Genomic DNA, 16,918 nt, shown 5'->3' on the forward strand with positions numbered 1-16,918 from the left:
GTTGACATATTCACACATCTTGGTGTTATTAATAATATTGAAAAGTCAAATAGCTACCAATTAGTTTGAGATAGGTATATATATGTTGTCATGGTTCAGTGCACTTTACTGCTCTCAACAATGAGTTTCCAGCTTACACTCCAATAATAGCAATAGCTTCTGTAGCTTTTTAGTTGCATCTGTTAAAGTTCCACCAGTGCCAAATTTACCCCTCATAGCAGGCTGGTACAAGGCAAGAAACTTTGCACTTAAATGGCACAAGCCTGCTTCATGCATGTGCCTGATTGAAATAAAGATTGCTTATCTCAATGCTGAGTGTGTAAGCATGAAATAATAAAAGTGCTTAAGGTGGTCGTTGAAAAATAAATTAACAACCATATGTAATGACAACTGTTCCGCATTCTTTTTTTCAAACAGCCCACACTGAGTTTTATATTATCGTACATCCATAATTGACCAGAGTGACCAGTTCATCCTATTACGAGTACATTTGGCAGGGTGTTGAACCAAAGTTTTTGAGTTCAGTTTGGATTCAGGCTCAGGCTACTGCATATTTTCCAGTTCGGCTCAGGTTCTGTCCCAGAGCAAAAATATTATGGTAGGAACCAGTTTTAACTGGTTTATATGGGTTTGTAATGGTTCAGGTAAAGAATGACTAGTTTTAAAAAACAAAGTTTTTCAGCCCCAAAGGCAAATGTATTTGAGCAAAAGATAGATTATTTGCACCCTTATGTGATGCAGGCCAGTGTGTGTCTGGTGTCTTTAATATTACACAATAAATTGAATGCGCTAAGAAGCACAGGCGTACTGTGATTTTCTTTCAAATGCCACAGTGCCTGGTGCATCGAAAACACATTTAATTCCAATTATTTTGAATTTGTCAAAGTGATTTGGAACAGTTCCTTCAATAAGTGTAGGTTCAGGTTCATTTACAAGATGGCAGAAAAATAACAGTTTGGTTCGACTGCAGCTCAGCTCCGGTTTTCAATTCAGTTCAATTTCCTGGGATTCGGGCTTGTTACTTTTGCTGAGCGATCTCTCAAAATTTTTAGTCCTTGCTGAATTTCAGGTTTGTTGACATTCATACTTTCAGTTCCAGAAATAGTAGTTCGTTTCAGTTCCAGAAATAATAGTTTGATGTGTACTCTCCCTTTCAAGAGCCTTTTTAGCATACTCAAATATTAAAGCAGCCTTGACAGGGTAGTGTTTGTCAAAAGTTTAGAAGCCGCTGTGAGCATTTCCTGACCTGTTGCTGGGTCACACCCCAGGGCTTGCGTAGAACTTTTATTGCTCCAAAGCTCCAGAGGTTTAGAAAGACAGTGCTGACTGTTGTCATCATCACAGTCTTGTACATTGCCACTGAATTTAGCGTTGTATTTGCCATCCTCTTAACAACTTCCTCTTTGTTTTAGGAATGCTGTTTGGCTGCACTGACAAACTTGTCTTTTAAAGGGGCCTTGAAAGCCCGCCGTAAAGTTAGTTTTTTTACTGCGCTGCCTCCGGGTGAGGTGTGCACTTCGCTCTCACTATGTGAGATGGGCGCTCTGGGTGCCTTGTGTCACCATGCCTCTGGAGCTACATCACTCACGGTGTTGTCGGAGCACGAAATTGTAAGCAGCCTGAGGGGTCATTACAGCACTCCATGGCGACCACAGTATCTACACTTCGCAGCATGACAGTGCAATCTCTGAGGCCACACACAGCAGATGCAGCTACGCGCAACTGTCGTGCGTAGACCTCAAGTGCATAGATGAAATACTTCTTTGGTCTTTTTGAGTTTGCAGACAAATATATCTTTTATTTATTTAACTCAAAATGAGTTATTACTGAGAACGTTCCTGCGAACGCAAAATCTGCCAATACCGCTGGGTGTGTGAGTCTGTGCATGTATGAAAGTATGTTTTCTTGCGACCTGAAGTTGTCACGAAGATTAATTACCAACTAGCCCAACTACAGTTCTTCTACCGGTTGGTTGGTTGCTTCGCAACTTGTGATGGAACTGCTGATGACATTGCAAAGGGTTTCTGACACAAGATTGTAAATTCCTTGCTTCATACAGTGTAATAATTGGCTGACATGTTGTCAGGGGTCTCTTCTACAGATTGGTAACATTTTCTTACTGCGATAAACCCTCACTATGACGAAATTATTTTACTCTTATTATTGCTTTATTCGAAATTTCTACCAGTCCCGATGGCAAAACGCATGCATTTTAAACCAGATTACTCGAAGCATACCAATAAGTTCCTGCACTTAGAACGAACTAGCAAGGGCCGTGTGCGCACTCACGGATGAGCTCTGCGCCTTTCATGCTGAGAAAAGCTTTGTGCGTTGGGCGAGCAAGTGACCCTCTCCTTCACCAGCTACGCTATTGCGGTGCCTGCATACCCTTTTCCTCCATGCTGTGCTCGCTTGTCATCAGTAAAGTTATTAGTAGGGAGCCTACATGCAAGTCTGTTTTAGGGTGGTGACAACCTTTGTATGGGTACTTGCCACCACCAGCTAATTTAGGAAGTGAAAATTTCCTATAAATTATAATACATGTGCCACAATATGGCAAAAGGCCAACCAAACAGAGCACATTGCCCACAACCGTTGGTTATGTGAAAGTAATACATTTTTTCCAATAATCTTTGGCACGTGACGTGAAAGTAATAATTTTTTTTTTTCAATGAACTTTGCCCGCAACCTCCAAGAACATATAGTGTATGTGAATACAGTACATGACACGTTTGCCTTATAGTTCAACAGGCTAGTAAGCACAGTCTTTATTTACTCAAACTTCGAAGAACACCCTATATACAGTCAACTTCCATTAATTCAACCCTGACGCAACTGATTAAATCAATTGAATTATCTGGTGGATCGAATTGAACAAAGGCAAAAAAAAATTCGAGGGCACCCAAGCGCTTATTTGTTGTAAACGTGAAAGCATTAGTCTCCAATTGAATGGTACTGAGCAGTCCTTTGAGTTTTGCATTGCGAGTAATGTATCATAGTGTTATGTGCTCCCCAAGCCAGAAAGCAACAGCAGCCTGTGGTGCCAACGCCGCATGCCACCGACGCAGCGATGTCCATTGGGCGACGCATCACAGCGATGCCTTCTCCCCTCACGCAACACCTGGCACGCTAACACTATTGCAGCAGCAGGTGTCCCTTTTGTCTGCTCTGTCGACCCCTCTTAGATAGCGTAAGGCTTGTGCACTCCGATCCATGACGTTGTGCTACCTTGTCCAATTACCACAGAATCTAATGGAGATGCTCCCGAGTAAGCTGCGGTGATTTTTACGTCACCCCTTTCGTCACGGTGGACTTGACGGTGGAAATTTCGCTCCAAGTAGCATGACGTCACAAATCGGAGTGCACAGGCCTGCTATGTAGGAAGTGTTGGCTCTGCTCTGTTGAGGAGTGCTCGTTCCGAGAGCAAGGGGGACATACTTCGCGGCGATGCTCTCCCTGCTCATGCAGCACCTGGCATGCTAATGCGGCAGCAGGTGGTCCCTCTCGCCCGCTCTGCTCGGTCAAGGCGCAGCTCGTGACCTGGCGTCGCAGCCAATGGGAACTCCGTCGAGGCGCGCTCGTGATGTGGCGTCGCAGCCACATCACGAGCCCATCACGAGCATTGCGAGTTTAGGTGCCGTTTCGCTGCTGCAGACTACAGATGTCGGCTTTTTCGCTCAATGGGGCCATTGGACGCTTTCGCATCAAAACGTCAAAACACCGCTGATTCATTTAGCAGCATTTGCCCTATTTTAGAACGTCCAGAATCAAGCGCGCGCTCGCTTTCTACGTGTACAAAGTAGAAAGCTAACATAGAGGTAACATTAAAGCACCTAAACAAAGTAGAAATCTAACGCATACCGTACCTTTAGTAAGAAAAATGGTAAATGGTGTAATATGTAACACAGTGGCAGCCTATTTCCTAAAGTCGGCTTCGCTGCAATACAGTCGTGTTATGCGGCAAGGCATATGAACGCTCTGGACGTGGTTTTTGACATAATTTACACGGGATTAAAAAAAAGGCGCGTTGGAATAGAATAAATACCTCGATTGGGCATTATGAGCTACTGTTATTGCTTGCAAATCTTCCTAGGGAAAGTAAAAAATAGGCGCTTTCTATGGGAGATGGGATGATGTCTGTTAAACACATTCACTGTCCCCTAAGCCCTGCCGATATGGAAGCTAGCAGTAAAGAGGTTGCTATTGGGGTCACCATGGGGGTCAGGCACATGCATGCTGACTGTTCAAGTTTGAATTATTGGACGAAGGCCAATTTTAGGATCGGAATCACGAAAGTTTGGGCCCATAGAAGTGCATAGGTGCCCGCAGTGACCTTTGGTCCAGATCTAATTATCCAAAAAATCGAATTAACTGGGGTCTAATTAACGGAACTCTATTGTATTACATTCAAGTGGACGAAAACAACTGCCTAATGCACCTCACATTGTTGATGTGAGGTAACGCTACTAAGAGCACACCGCCATCCTTTATAACTTGGTGCTTTGTATGCTTCCTGTGACATACAATTGCCAAAAAAAAAGAATAAGTTTGATCTGTTAAAATGAAAAGCCAACATATATATTGACGGTGTAAGCAGGTTTCCTACGCTTACTGCTAAAACCTAATTTAAAGATTTAGTAAGTTGCGTGCCGCATGGGTACATGTCAGAGCGGAACAAAAAAACGGAGGAATGTGCCGCAATTTCTAGGAAGATTGGCGATCAAAATGGCTACTTGCCAAATTTTGCGGCAAATAGTGGTTAAAATTTTGGTGTTATCAGTACCTTAAAGTAGGGCTTTGTTAGATATGGGACCTTTTTCTGAGCCCCCTTCGAGTTCCCCAGACCACATCAAATCGCACCACAGCTAATTAAGGAGCGTAAAAGCTCGGATGCCACATTCCCGAAGCGCGGCACGAGCAAACAAGTTGAAGGCCCCCACTTCGTACGGTGCCGGTGGAGCTATTCAATGCTTGGCTCTTCCAGAAAGTGAGGGGATAGCCCGGCACTGTTCCAGGTAACGCGAGTCCCGAAGCCAGACGGCTGTGATGTACCGGGAAGGCCTGGCAGCGTCGCACCGGTCGCCTTTGAAGAAGGCATTTGCAAGCCAGCGGGGCCATACCGCCGGGAGTAGGGGGGCCCTCGGACAATGGGGCCCAAGCGTCCCCCTTGTCCGCCTTTGAAGAGCGCATTGCAAGTCAGCAAGGCAAGACCGCAGGGAGCCGCCGGGTGTGACACCGCCGCATGGGCGCCTACCATTGGCCGAAAATGGCGTCATCTGAGCGGACTCTCCCATTGGCCGAACATGACGCGACTTCCAGTCCTCGAAGGGTTTAAAAGAAGCATTCCAGAGATTCGTAGAGCATTCCCTGATTCACCTCTCTCGAACTTCTTGCCGCGGGCCACAGCGTCCGAGTTGCTGCCTGCCCGTAATGACTGTACAACTGTTACTTGACTCTCACCTCTCTGTATATAATGTAAAATAAACCCTCCCAAGTTTTTTTCATCCCGAAGTCCGTCCTCAACCCCTACAGCTTGCATGTAGGCTCTCGAGCAGTTCTGCCATGGCCCAGCGACACTCCGCACCTTTTGCCCTGAGCAACCCTCTCCATTGCTAGCTGTTGCCATTGTAGTGCCTGTGCACCCTTTTTATTTTTCATACCGCACCCACGCAATATCAGCGGTGAGTGGCGCTGCCGTGGCACCACAGTGCTGTGCAAGTAGTGTGCAACAGACAAGGCAAATGCTACTCCACGCAGCCTTTTGCATGCCCAGCGTGGTACTGTGGAAGTAGTGCACAATGGAACAGGCAAATGTTACTCCGTGCACCCTTTCATGTTTCAGAAGAACTTCAGTTTGGCCTAGTTGGTACTTACTGCAAATCATATTGACCGCAAAAAAGACAGGGACAGAGGAAGAAAACACTTATGCTTTACTAAAGCTACAGAATGGCATGCGGAAAAGGATTTGAAGGCTGCTAGACGTGCCTCCCATCAGTTGACCGAGTTACCGCCCGTGCTGTTTATGTGTTTTCTTCCTCCGTCCCCGTCTTTTTTGCGGTCAATATGATTTGCAACCTTTCATGTGCCTGTCATGGAAGGCTGCAAAGGCTGTGAAAGAAGCCTATCACAACTAAGAAATTCGATCCCAATCAAAAATGCTCCATGCAACACCCATATTAGGCTTCCGTGGAGTTGTGCTATTTTGGCTCTACTTTCTTAGCTTTTATGGATTAGTCACTTTTACCAAATTTTTTTGCCACCCCATTCACTTTGTTATAACGAGGGTTTACTTTGTATGTTAAAAAAGTGTTTCAGATCCTTTAAAGTGTTTGTGTTGGTTTTGCGTGTATCGGCTGTCTGACTACTGTTTCAGCTGGTCTGTAGTTCCTTGGCATCATTGGCGAGGATGGCTGAATGTATACAAACAAGAACTAAATGTTTTACCATTTAAGTAATATGACCATTCTTATCAAACATCGCTGTGGCGTGAAGCACGTAAAAGCAGTGCCTGTCTTGCATGAACTTAGGCACTAGTTTCATTTCCTACACATAACCCATGATGTTCCTTCCATCACACTGAGATGCCTCATCTAGCTTGCTTTATACAGTTGGAGAATTAGGTGGTTCACTCATAGCTAGCATTCCATAAGAAAAACATAGGTCTTCTGAAACTTTACAGATGATAGCCCATATTCGGTAGCCCCATTTGAGCATTTGCAATCCTTCTGCACATCGCAATGCCAGAAGAAAGAACAATGAAAATAAGGCTGAGAAAGTTGCACTGTTCACCACCTTTGATGGCTGTGAAACAGCCTCATCAATGTGCACACAAAGATTGGGGGGAGGCATCAACTAGCTTGATCACAGCAGGTAAGAAGCAGAAGCATTTGTCTTTCTCTGGGGAACTGTGAAGTTGGTTTTTAAGAGACACCAAAATGGGTCATTTTGTCCTTTGTAGTATTTGTTTGCATAAATGTGTGTTGTATTTGATAAGGAACAGTGTGAATCTACTTTTACTCTAATGACATAATTTAAAATGTTATACCTGGTTATCCTTGTTATTTCCAGGGTGCTGCTGCTTTCTGGTACAACCTGCATCGTAGCGGTGAGGGGGACATGCTGACTCGGCATGCTGCCTGCCCAGTCCTTGCTGGCTCAAAATGGGGTTAGTGTGTCTACCATACCAGCAGACCTTACTAAATGTTAGGTCATCTCTAACACAGAAGACTCCTTGGTAGTACTTACTCAGTGTTGGGGCACTCTGGGAGTCTGTTTTCACCTTGCAGCTAGTGGAGCTCTCATTATTCACTGTGTAATTGTTTAGTACACAGTACACAAGTGCTTAATGCTCATCTACGATACATATCAGTGGCCCCACTACTTTCAGCAAAAGAACTAAGAGCCTATGTTTCATGAGCTTGCTAGGGGTAGTGTGTTTAAGAAATTGTGACATGTGAAAGCACTCTGAGTGCAGCCTGTCAGTCTATTCATGACTCATTTTCCAACCTAATGCTAATTACTACTCATTTAACTAATAAAATGAACCCCACAGAACGCAACATATCAGTTTTAAGACAATGAGTTTGATATAACGCCTCAACTACTAATATTCACTTCGAGTATTCTTAGTATAATCTAAATGTTATTCATTATTCTTGTTTGCTTTAGTTACAATGACTGTGAATAGCATGATAGTGGAGCGATTGGCGAAGGAGACACAGGTGGCACACATACCAATTACGGGGGCTGTTCCACCATCGGCAACACGGACAACAGGCGTTGTGGCGGGCGTAATTATTTTCTTCAGCCGGTTACGAAGGTCAGTGCTCAATACCGACAAATGCGCCCCAGTGTCTATAAGAGCAGACACAGAAACACCGTTGACTTGCACGTCAAGAAGGTTCAGATGAGTTGGCAACGTCAGTAGAGGATTTGGCGGCGTAGGGAGCAATGCAGCGTCACCTCGAGGCGCTGCATCGTCTAGTTTTCCGGCTGGGAGCGGCGCACGAAGGGAGTTGGCGAATAGGAGCGACAGGGCTGGGGAGAACGAGATTGTCATCGTTGGGGCAAAGGCGAACGAGAATAGGGGCGGTTCAGCACAGGAGAATCAGCAGCGGCATTATCGGAGCGTGCGGCATAGGGATGAGAAGGGCCACCTGGGGGGCGAGAGTAGGCAGTATAAGTAGACCAGGTCGAGGAACTCCAGCAACTGCGACAGTGCCGAGAAATGTGCCCGATTCGGTGGCAGTGAAAAGAAATGGGCTTGTCGTCAGCAATGCGCCATTCGGATGGGTTGCGGAAACGTGGTGAGCAAGAAGATGCGGGACGGGGCGAAATCGAAGAAGCTGGGTGGGTATCAGGGCGATGGGCTGAGAAGATGGTGTGAAGACCTATGTTTTTGAACTCCTGGTGTACAACTGCCTGGATCAGGGAAACCATGACTGCAGGTGCGTTGGCGGGGTTGGAGTCGAAGGCAGCCAGATAGGTGGCCTCGATCTCACGCTGGACGATCCTGGTAACATCGTCAGTGTTGTTGGGATGAGGAGCATCAGCGCAGGAAGATGCCGCTGGGGTGTTGGGCAGACGGGCAAACTGCGGGTCGATCCGTCGGCTTTTAGTGAGTTCCAGGCGGCGGCACTGTTTTATAACTGCATCCACCGTCGCCACGTTGTTGAAAATGAGCAAGTTGAAGGCATCATCGGCAATGCCTTTGAGGATGTGGGAAACCTTGTCTGACTCAGTCATGTGTGCATCAACTTTGCGGCACAGAGCCAAGACGTCCTGAATGTACATGACATAGGCCTCTGTTGACGTCTGCACACGGCCGGAAAGTGCCTTCTGCCTGGCAAGTTGGTGACCGTAGGGGTTGCCGAACAAGTCTCGGAGCTTTTGCTTAAGCGAATCCCAACTGGTGAGCTCATCTTCGTGCGTCCAAAACCAAACTCAGGCTGTGCCACCGAGGTAAAAGACTACGTTGGCGAGCATGATAGTAGGGTCCCAGCGGTTATTGCAACTCTTAGTAGAGTTTGCGGAACAGAATAATATGAGGATAATGAATACCTTCTTCCGCAAGCGGGATAGCCGAAAGTGGACGTGGAGGAGCCCGAACGGCGAGACTAGAAATGAAATAGACTTCATACTCTGCTCTAACCCTGGCATCATACAAGATGTGGACGTGCTCGGCAAGGTGCGCTGCAGTGACCACAGGATGGTAAGAACTCGAATTAGCCTAGACCTGAGAAGGGAACGGAAGAAACTGGTACATAAAAAGCCGATCAATGAGTTAGCGGTAAGAGGGAAAATAGAAAAATTCCAGATCAATCTACGGAACAGGTGTTCGGCTTTAACTCAGGAAGAGGACCTTAGTGTTGAAGCAATGAACGACAATCTTCTGGGCATCGTTAAGGAGTGTGCAATGGAAGTCGGTGGTAACTCCGTTAGGCAGGATACGAGTAAACTATCGCAGGAGACGAAAGATCTGATCAAGAAACGCCAATGTATGAAAGCCTCTAACCCTACAGCTAGAATAGAACTGGCAGAACTTTCGAAGTTAATGAACAAGCGTAAGACAGCTGACATAAGGAAGTATAATATGGATAGAATTGAACATGCTCTCAGGAACGGAGGAAGCCTAAAAACAGTGAAGAAGAAACTAGGAATTGGCAAGAATCAGATGTATGCGTTAAGAGACAAAGCCGGCAATATCATTACTAATATAGATGAGATAGTTCAAGTGGCTGAGGAGTTCTATAGAGATTTATACAGCACCAGTGGCACCCACGGCGATAATGGAATAGAAAATAGTCTAGAGGAATTCGAAATCCCACAGGTAACGCCGGAAGAAGTAAAGAAAGGCTTGGGAGATATGCAAAAAGGGAAGGCAGCTGGGGAGGATCAGGTAACAGCAGATTTGTTGAAGGATGGTGGGCAGATTGTTCTAGAGAAACTGGCCACCCTGTATACGCAATGCCTCATAACGTCGAGCGTACCGGAATCTTGGAAAAACGCTAACATAATCCTAATCCATAAGAAAGGGGACGCCAAAGACTTGAAAAATTATAGACCGATCAGCTTACTGTCCGTTACCTACAAACTATTTACTAAGGTAACCGCAAATAGAATCAGGAACACCTTAGACTTCTGTCAAGCAAAGGACCAGGCAGGATTCCGTAAAGGCTACTCAACAATAGATCATATTCACACTATCAATCAGGTGATAGAGAAATGTGCGGAATATAACCAACCCTTATATATAGCTTTCATTGATTACGAGAAAGCTTTTGATTCTGTCGAAACCTCAGCAGTCATGGAGGCATTACGGAATCAGGGTGTAGACGAGCCGTATGTAAAAATACTGAAAGATATCTATAGCGGCTCCACAGCCACCGTAGTCCTCCATAAAGAAAGCAACAAAATCCCAATACAGAAAGGCGTCAGGCAGGGAGATACGATCTCTCCAATGCTATTCACAGCGTGTTTACAGGAGATATTCAGAGACCTGGATTGGGAAGAAATGGGGATAAAAGTTAATGGAGAGTACCTTAGTAACTTGCGATTCGCTGATGATATTGCCTTGCTTAGTAACTCAAGGGACCAACTGCAATGCATGCTCACTGACCTGGAGAGGCAAAGCAGAAGAGTGGGTCTAAAAATTAATCTGCAGAAAACTAAAGTAATGTTTAACAGTCTCGGAAGACAACACCAATTTACAATAGGCAGCGAGGCACTGGAAGTCGTAAGGGAATACACCTACTTGGGGCAGGTAGTGACGGCGGATCCGGATCATGAGACGGAAATAATTAGGAGAATAAGAATGGGCTGGGGTGCGTTTGGCAGGCATTCTCAGATCATGAACAGCAGGTTGCCATTATTCCTCAAGAGAAAAGTGTATAATAGCTGTGTCTTAACAGTACTCACCTACGGGGCAGAAACCTGGAGGCTTACGAAAAGGGTAAGCAGCAGCAGCAGCAGCGGCAGCAGCGGCAGCGGCGGCGGCGGCCGCGGCGGCGGCGGGCGGCGGCGGCGGCGGCGGCGGCGGGCGGCGGCGGCGGCGGGCGGCGGCGGCGGCGGCGGCGGCGGCGGCGGCGGCGGCGGCGGCGGCGGCGCGGCGCGGCGTGGTGGTGGTGGTGGTGGTGGTGGTGGTGGTGGTGGTGGTGGTGGTTATTGCAACTGAACGTGTTCATACAGTCCGATCCATTCCTCGACATCTTCCCCATCTTTGCCCGAGAATGCGCCATGATAACGGAGAGGAGCCGGGAGCCATGAAGGAAGGCTCGACGTACTGTCCACTGTGAAGCTTCGTGACGAGATACAGGGAATGCCCACCTCCACCAGATATGTTACATAGGAAGACGCAGACGAAAAGCTATATACAAGTATATTTACAAGAAAATACGCTGCACTTGGCCAAGAGGCAACAGCACGCGTTAGCCCCTAATCGTCATCGTCATCTTCACACTGCTCGCCTCTTCGTGATCGCAAATACTGTTCCGTAGCATTGTTATGTACAGTTCAGTTCAGTTCATTTCCTTAAAGGCCCCCATTTCAGGGGTTGTTACATAAGGGGTGGGATTATATTTTGAATAACAAAAAACAAACAGCAAAGATTATTTAACATTGAAGATGATCAGTTACGTGTTCTTGGAAAATAGATGATGTAGCGATGGAGACGATGTCATAGGGTAGGCCATTCCAGTCTGTAACTGCTCGAAAAAAATAATGGAGCAGAAAACGTAGTAGTGTACAATGGCAGGTCAATCTGATCAGCGGGTCAAGTGCATCGGCTTTTATACATCAGTCATCGAATGTGCCAGAGTAATCACTGGGATCTGCGTGTCTTCCAGAAAGTTCTACACCATTCACATCACACATACATGCAGTCAGATTACACAAGGTTCGGCGACAACAGACAGCAGATAGAACCATCGATAAGATTCCAGAAACTTCCAATACATGCAGGCACGTCTTGCGCTGAGCAATAAATTTGTTAGATGGTGAAAAGCGCTCATCCGTAAAAGATAAACAAGTTCACGTGTAGATGCCCCCCTCTTAAAAGGCATCGTCCTGATGCTACAAACATAATGAGAGAGTGAAACACAAAAGGACACTTATTAAACAAAAGTAACAAAACATCAAACAAAGTCTCAGGTAGCACAGTCCAAAAAAAAAAGTCGAAATTTCAGCTATGCAAAGTCCCAAAGTTCATTAGCACTGGTAGAACGGCTTAACTCGTACGACACGGACTACTTCAGGTCGTGAGCGGTGCCGCTGTGATAGTGAAATGCTGTCTGGCACGACCTCATAGTCGAGTGCGCCAATGCGTCGGATAATCTTGTAGGGCCCGAAATAGTGGCATAAAAGCTTCTTGCTTAGTCATCGTCAGAGTATAGGGGTCCAAACCCAAACACGGTCGCCAAGCTAGTACTCAACGTAGCGTCATCGAAGGTTGTAGTGTTGGCTGTCGGTCCTCTGCTGGTTCTTGATCCGCAAGTGGGCGAGCTGTCGGGCTTCTTCAGCACGCTGGAGATAGGCGGTGACATCAAGATTCTCTTCGTCGCATATGTGCGGAAGCATGGCATCAAGAGTAGCCGTTGGATTCCTGCCAAAAACCAGCTTGAACAGCGTGATCTGTGTTGTTTCTTGCACTGCCCTGTTGTAAGCAAAGGTTACATACGACAGGACCGTGTCCCACGTCTTGTGCTCGACGTCAATGTACATTGCTAGCGTGTCGGCGAGGGTCTTGTTCAGGCGCTCTGTGATACCATTCGCCTGCGGGTGGTAGGCAGTTGTCCTACTGTGGCTTGTCTGGCTGTATTGCAGAATGGCTTGGGTTAGCTCTGCTGTAAAGGCCATTCCTCTGTCGGTGATGAGGACTTCTAGGGCACCATGTCACAGCAGGATGTTCTCGCCGATAAAATTTTGCCACTTCAGCTGCGCTACCTTTCGGCAAAGCTTTAGTTTCAGCGAAGTGAGTGGGGTAGTCCGTTGCCATAACGATCCACCTATTTCCGGATGTTGACATCAGAGATGGTCCCAACAAATTCATCCTGGTCTGCTGTAGTAATCCCGCTGGCCTTGTCGGTGGTGTCTTGCATCGCTGACAATCTCAGCATGTCTTGACGTAACGGGCGACATCGGAGGTCAGGCACAGTCAGTAATACCTTTCCTGTATCCTCGATAGCGTCCAGGAGAATCCAACGTGCCCAGCGGTCAGATCATCATGTAGGGTGTGCAGTACTTCTGGATGTGGCGCTGACGGAACAACGAGAAGGTAGTTGGCGCGGACTGGTGAGAAATTCTTTTTCACGAGTAGGTTGTTTTTGAAGCGTGAACAAAGACAATCTGCGCTTAAATGACCTAGGGACAAAGTCGGTATTGCCTTCTAAATACTCGATGAGGCCTTTTAGCTCTGGGTCTGCTCATTGCTGTTCAACAAAGTCTTCCACACTTATTATTCCAAGGAAGGTGTCGTCATCCTCGTCGTCTGGCGGCGGCGGGTCAATGGGGGCGCATGATAGGCAATCAGCATCATAGCATTTTCGTCCGGGCTTGTAGATTACAGTGATGTCATATTCTTACAGTCTGAGGCTCCACCATGCCAGCCGTCCTGAAGTGTCCTTTAAATTAGCCAGCCAACCCAAACCGTGATTGTCGCTGATGACTTTGAATGGCATGCCATACAGGTTAGGGATGAATTTTGCTGTAGTCCAAATGATGGCGAGGCATTCCTTTTCTGTGACAGAATAATTGCCTTCAGGACAGGGAATGCCCAGCTCCACCAGATATGTTACATAGGAAGACGCAGACGAAAAGCTATATACAAGTATATTTACAAGAAAATACGCTGCACTTGGCCAAGAGGCAACAGCACGCGTTAGCCCCTAATCGGCTAGCGTAAGCTATCACCCATTCAAGTCCGTCTTTCCACTGGACTAGGAAAGCACCAAGGCCTAAGGCTACTGGCGGCAGTGTGAATTTTGGTATCGGTGTCCTCGTCGAAGTGGTCAAGTATCGGCGACGACTGCGTGCATCTTCTGAGTTCTTGAAATGCATCAGCCTGCTGCATTTCCCACTAGAACTCAACATCACATTTGGTTAGATGTGTCAGCGGCTCAGCGATGCGTGAAAAGTCCTTGACAAAGCGCCTGTAGTAGGCACACATGCCAAGAAATCTACGCGCTGCCTTTTTGTTGATGGGCTGCAGAAACTTTGCGATGGCAGCTGTGTTGTGTGGGTCAGGGCGGACTCCAGATTTGCTGATGATGTGGCCTAGGAACAGAAGCTCATCGTAAGCGAAGCGGCACTTTTCCGGCTTCAGAGTGAGCCCTGATGACTTGGTGAACTCTAGTACTGTTGCAAGCTGCCTAAGGTGATCGTCGAAATTTCTAGCGAAGACGATGACGTCAACCAAGAAAACAAGACAGCTCTGCCACTTCAATCCTGCTAAAACCGTGTCCACGTGCTGGAACGTTGCAGATGCCAAGCACAGTCCAAATGGCATAATCTTGAACTCATAGAGGCCATCTGGCGTGACAAAGGCAGTCTTTTCACAATCTCTTTCGTCAACTTCAATTTGCCAGTAGCCAGACTTGAAGTCCATCGACGAGAAGTATTTAACGTTGCAGAGCCGATCCAATGCATCGTCTATCCGTGGGAGGGGGTATATGGCCGTCTTCGTGATCTTGTTCAGTCGACTATAATCAACGCAGAAACATAGGGTTCCGTCCTTTTTCTTAGCCAAGACTACAGGAGATGCCCAAGGGCTTTTCGACGGCTGGATGATGTCGTCGTACAGCATTTCTTCGACTTGTTGCCTAATAGCTTCACGTTCTCGCATCAAAACTCGGTTAGGGCTCTGGCAGAGTGGTCGAGCGCACTCTTCAGTTATGATGCGATACTGTGCGACTGGTGGTTGTCAAATCCTCGACGATGTCGAAAAGCAGTCTTTTTATCGTCGAAGAGTTCTGAGCTGTTGTTGCTTACTCATGGGGAGACTTGGATTTATGTCGAAGTCTGGCTTGGGAACTATGGTCGTCGAGGTAGATGCGGCAGAATCCGAGAGGACAAACGCATTGTTGTTTCCACAATTTCCTCGCTGTACGCGATTGTCGTGCCCTTGTTGATGTGCTTGAACTCCTGGCTGAAGTTGGTTAGCATCACTTCCCCTTTCCCTCCGTGAGGTCGAGCGATCCCTCTTGCGACGCAAGTTTCGCGGTTGAGCAGTAGACATTGCTCACCCTCGATGACGCCTTCTGCGTCAGCGGGTGTTTCGGTGCCGACAGAAATAACAATGCTGGAGCGAGGCAGGATGCTCACTTGATCTTCGAGCACAGTAAAGGCTTGGTGACTACAGAGCTTTCCGGCGGTATCGCTTGATTTTCCAACAGCGTTATCAACTTCGACTTCAGGTCGATGATTGCACCGTGTTGGTTCAGGAAGTCCATGCCGAGAATGATGTCTCGTGAACACTGTTGGAGGATAACGAAGGTGGCAGGGTAAGTCTGGTCATGAACGGTAATTCTTGCCGTGCAGCTTCCAGTCGGTGTTATGAAGTGTCCTCCAGTGGTCCGAATTTGAGGGCCTTCCCATGCAGTGTTAATTTTTTTCAACTGGGCTGCAATGGGTCCACTCATGACAGAGTAATCAGCTCCTGTGTTGTGTGGCCGTCAAGAAGCACGTCGAAGTCGGTGGTTCTTTGTCTTGCATTACAGTTAGGTCTTGGTGTTGCATCACGGCTGCATTGCGTTGACCTGTGGCTGATACGTGGCGTCGTCAGGTCGTCTTTTGTCGGCGTATTCTTTGCTTCCAGACTTCGTTGGGACAACAGCGTGTCGTTGTTATGTCATCGAGATAGTCTCTTCGCTGTCTTAGACGGCGGCGGAGGATCTTCATCAGTTCGACAAAAAGCAACCGCACGTCCATCGGTTGCTGCTTTTAGTTTTCCGGATGTGGGCTGACGGGCCGGCTCCGGGCTGGGCCAGTGTATGGATGGCGCTGCGGCGACATGTAACGGCCTGGTTACAGCGAACGGGACAGTTGTCGAGAACTCCACTGAGTGGCGGCGAGGTAGTCGGCAATCTCACGAGGGCGCTCTCCAAGCTGTGGACACGGTACGTTGACGGCAAACACTCTCAGTCCAAAATCGCGGTATGGGTATTGGCGGTGCACATGGCCGGCTTCTCCGCAGTAATAGCAGAACGGGCGGTGGTCGGCGGTTCACCAAATGTACGTCTTCCTCGCATAGCTGCGCTGGGCGACGGGTGAGCGTGTTGGTGGCGGCGGCGCTGGATGACGGAATTGCGGCCTTACAGGGCCTTGGCGCGGTCGCAGAGGGAAACCTATACGGCAGGCAACAGCGGCATAGGTCATCACTTTCGGCACGAGAAGCGTTGATTCGGGCTGCACTTCGGAAACACCCAGTGACCGTCAAAGTTTGTCCTTTACTATGTCAGTGACGGAGGACACCTGAGGTTGCAACGAAGGAAACGTCTTGCGCAGTTCTTCGCGCACACTGGCCCTGATGGTCTCTTGGAGGTCACTGTAGCCCAGTGCTTAGATGGCGCACTGCGGCGTGAGCACTTGGCGGTCCCATGCGTCGCCGTGGACTCTCGGAAAAGTTGCTCCACCGGTATTTTGGTCCCTACAAGGTTACACACCGCCTCAGTGACGGGACGTACGAAGTCGTCCCCTGCAGTTCTGACCCCGGTTCGCTCCGTCGTCGTCTTCGCGCTGAAGTTGTTCATGTAGTGCGCATGAAACCCTACTATGCGTGTACGTGAACGCCGAGATGTACATGATGAGCGCCATTTCTTGTCGCTGAAAGAACTTTTTCACGCAACCGAGACGGTCACTTTTCGCATGCGGGGCAATTGACACAATGATGTGGGGCTCCCGCACCACGGGACGGCGCACGCAAAGG

At 47.7% G+C, this 16,918-nt stretch overlaps 1 protein-coding gene across 3 annotated transcripts in view; it reads left to right on the top strand.

The window, feature by feature from the left end:
* The window catches only part of PH4alphaEFB (prolyl 4-hydroxylase subunit alpha-1), a 116,582-nt gene that overhangs the window by 89,097 nt on the left and 10,567 nt on the right, over positions 1–16,918 (top strand). For all 3 annotated transcript variants that reach the window (XM_065451156.2, XM_065451158.2, XM_065451157.2), the window contains one exon: positions 7,069–7,165. In XM_065451156.2, the coding sequence (XP_065307228.1) occupies positions 7,069–7,165 (97 nt within the window). The remainder of the gene's footprint in view (positions 1–7,068; positions 7,166–16,918) is intronic.

The sequence above is a fragment of the Dermacentor albipictus genome, chromosome 1 (genome assembly GCF_038994185.2).
Source record: "Dermacentor albipictus isolate Rhodes 1998 colony chromosome 1, USDA_Dalb.pri_finalv2, whole genome shotgun sequence".
Taxonomy (NCBI): Eukaryota; Metazoa; Arthropoda; class Arachnida; order Ixodida; family Ixodidae; genus Dermacentor; species Dermacentor albipictus.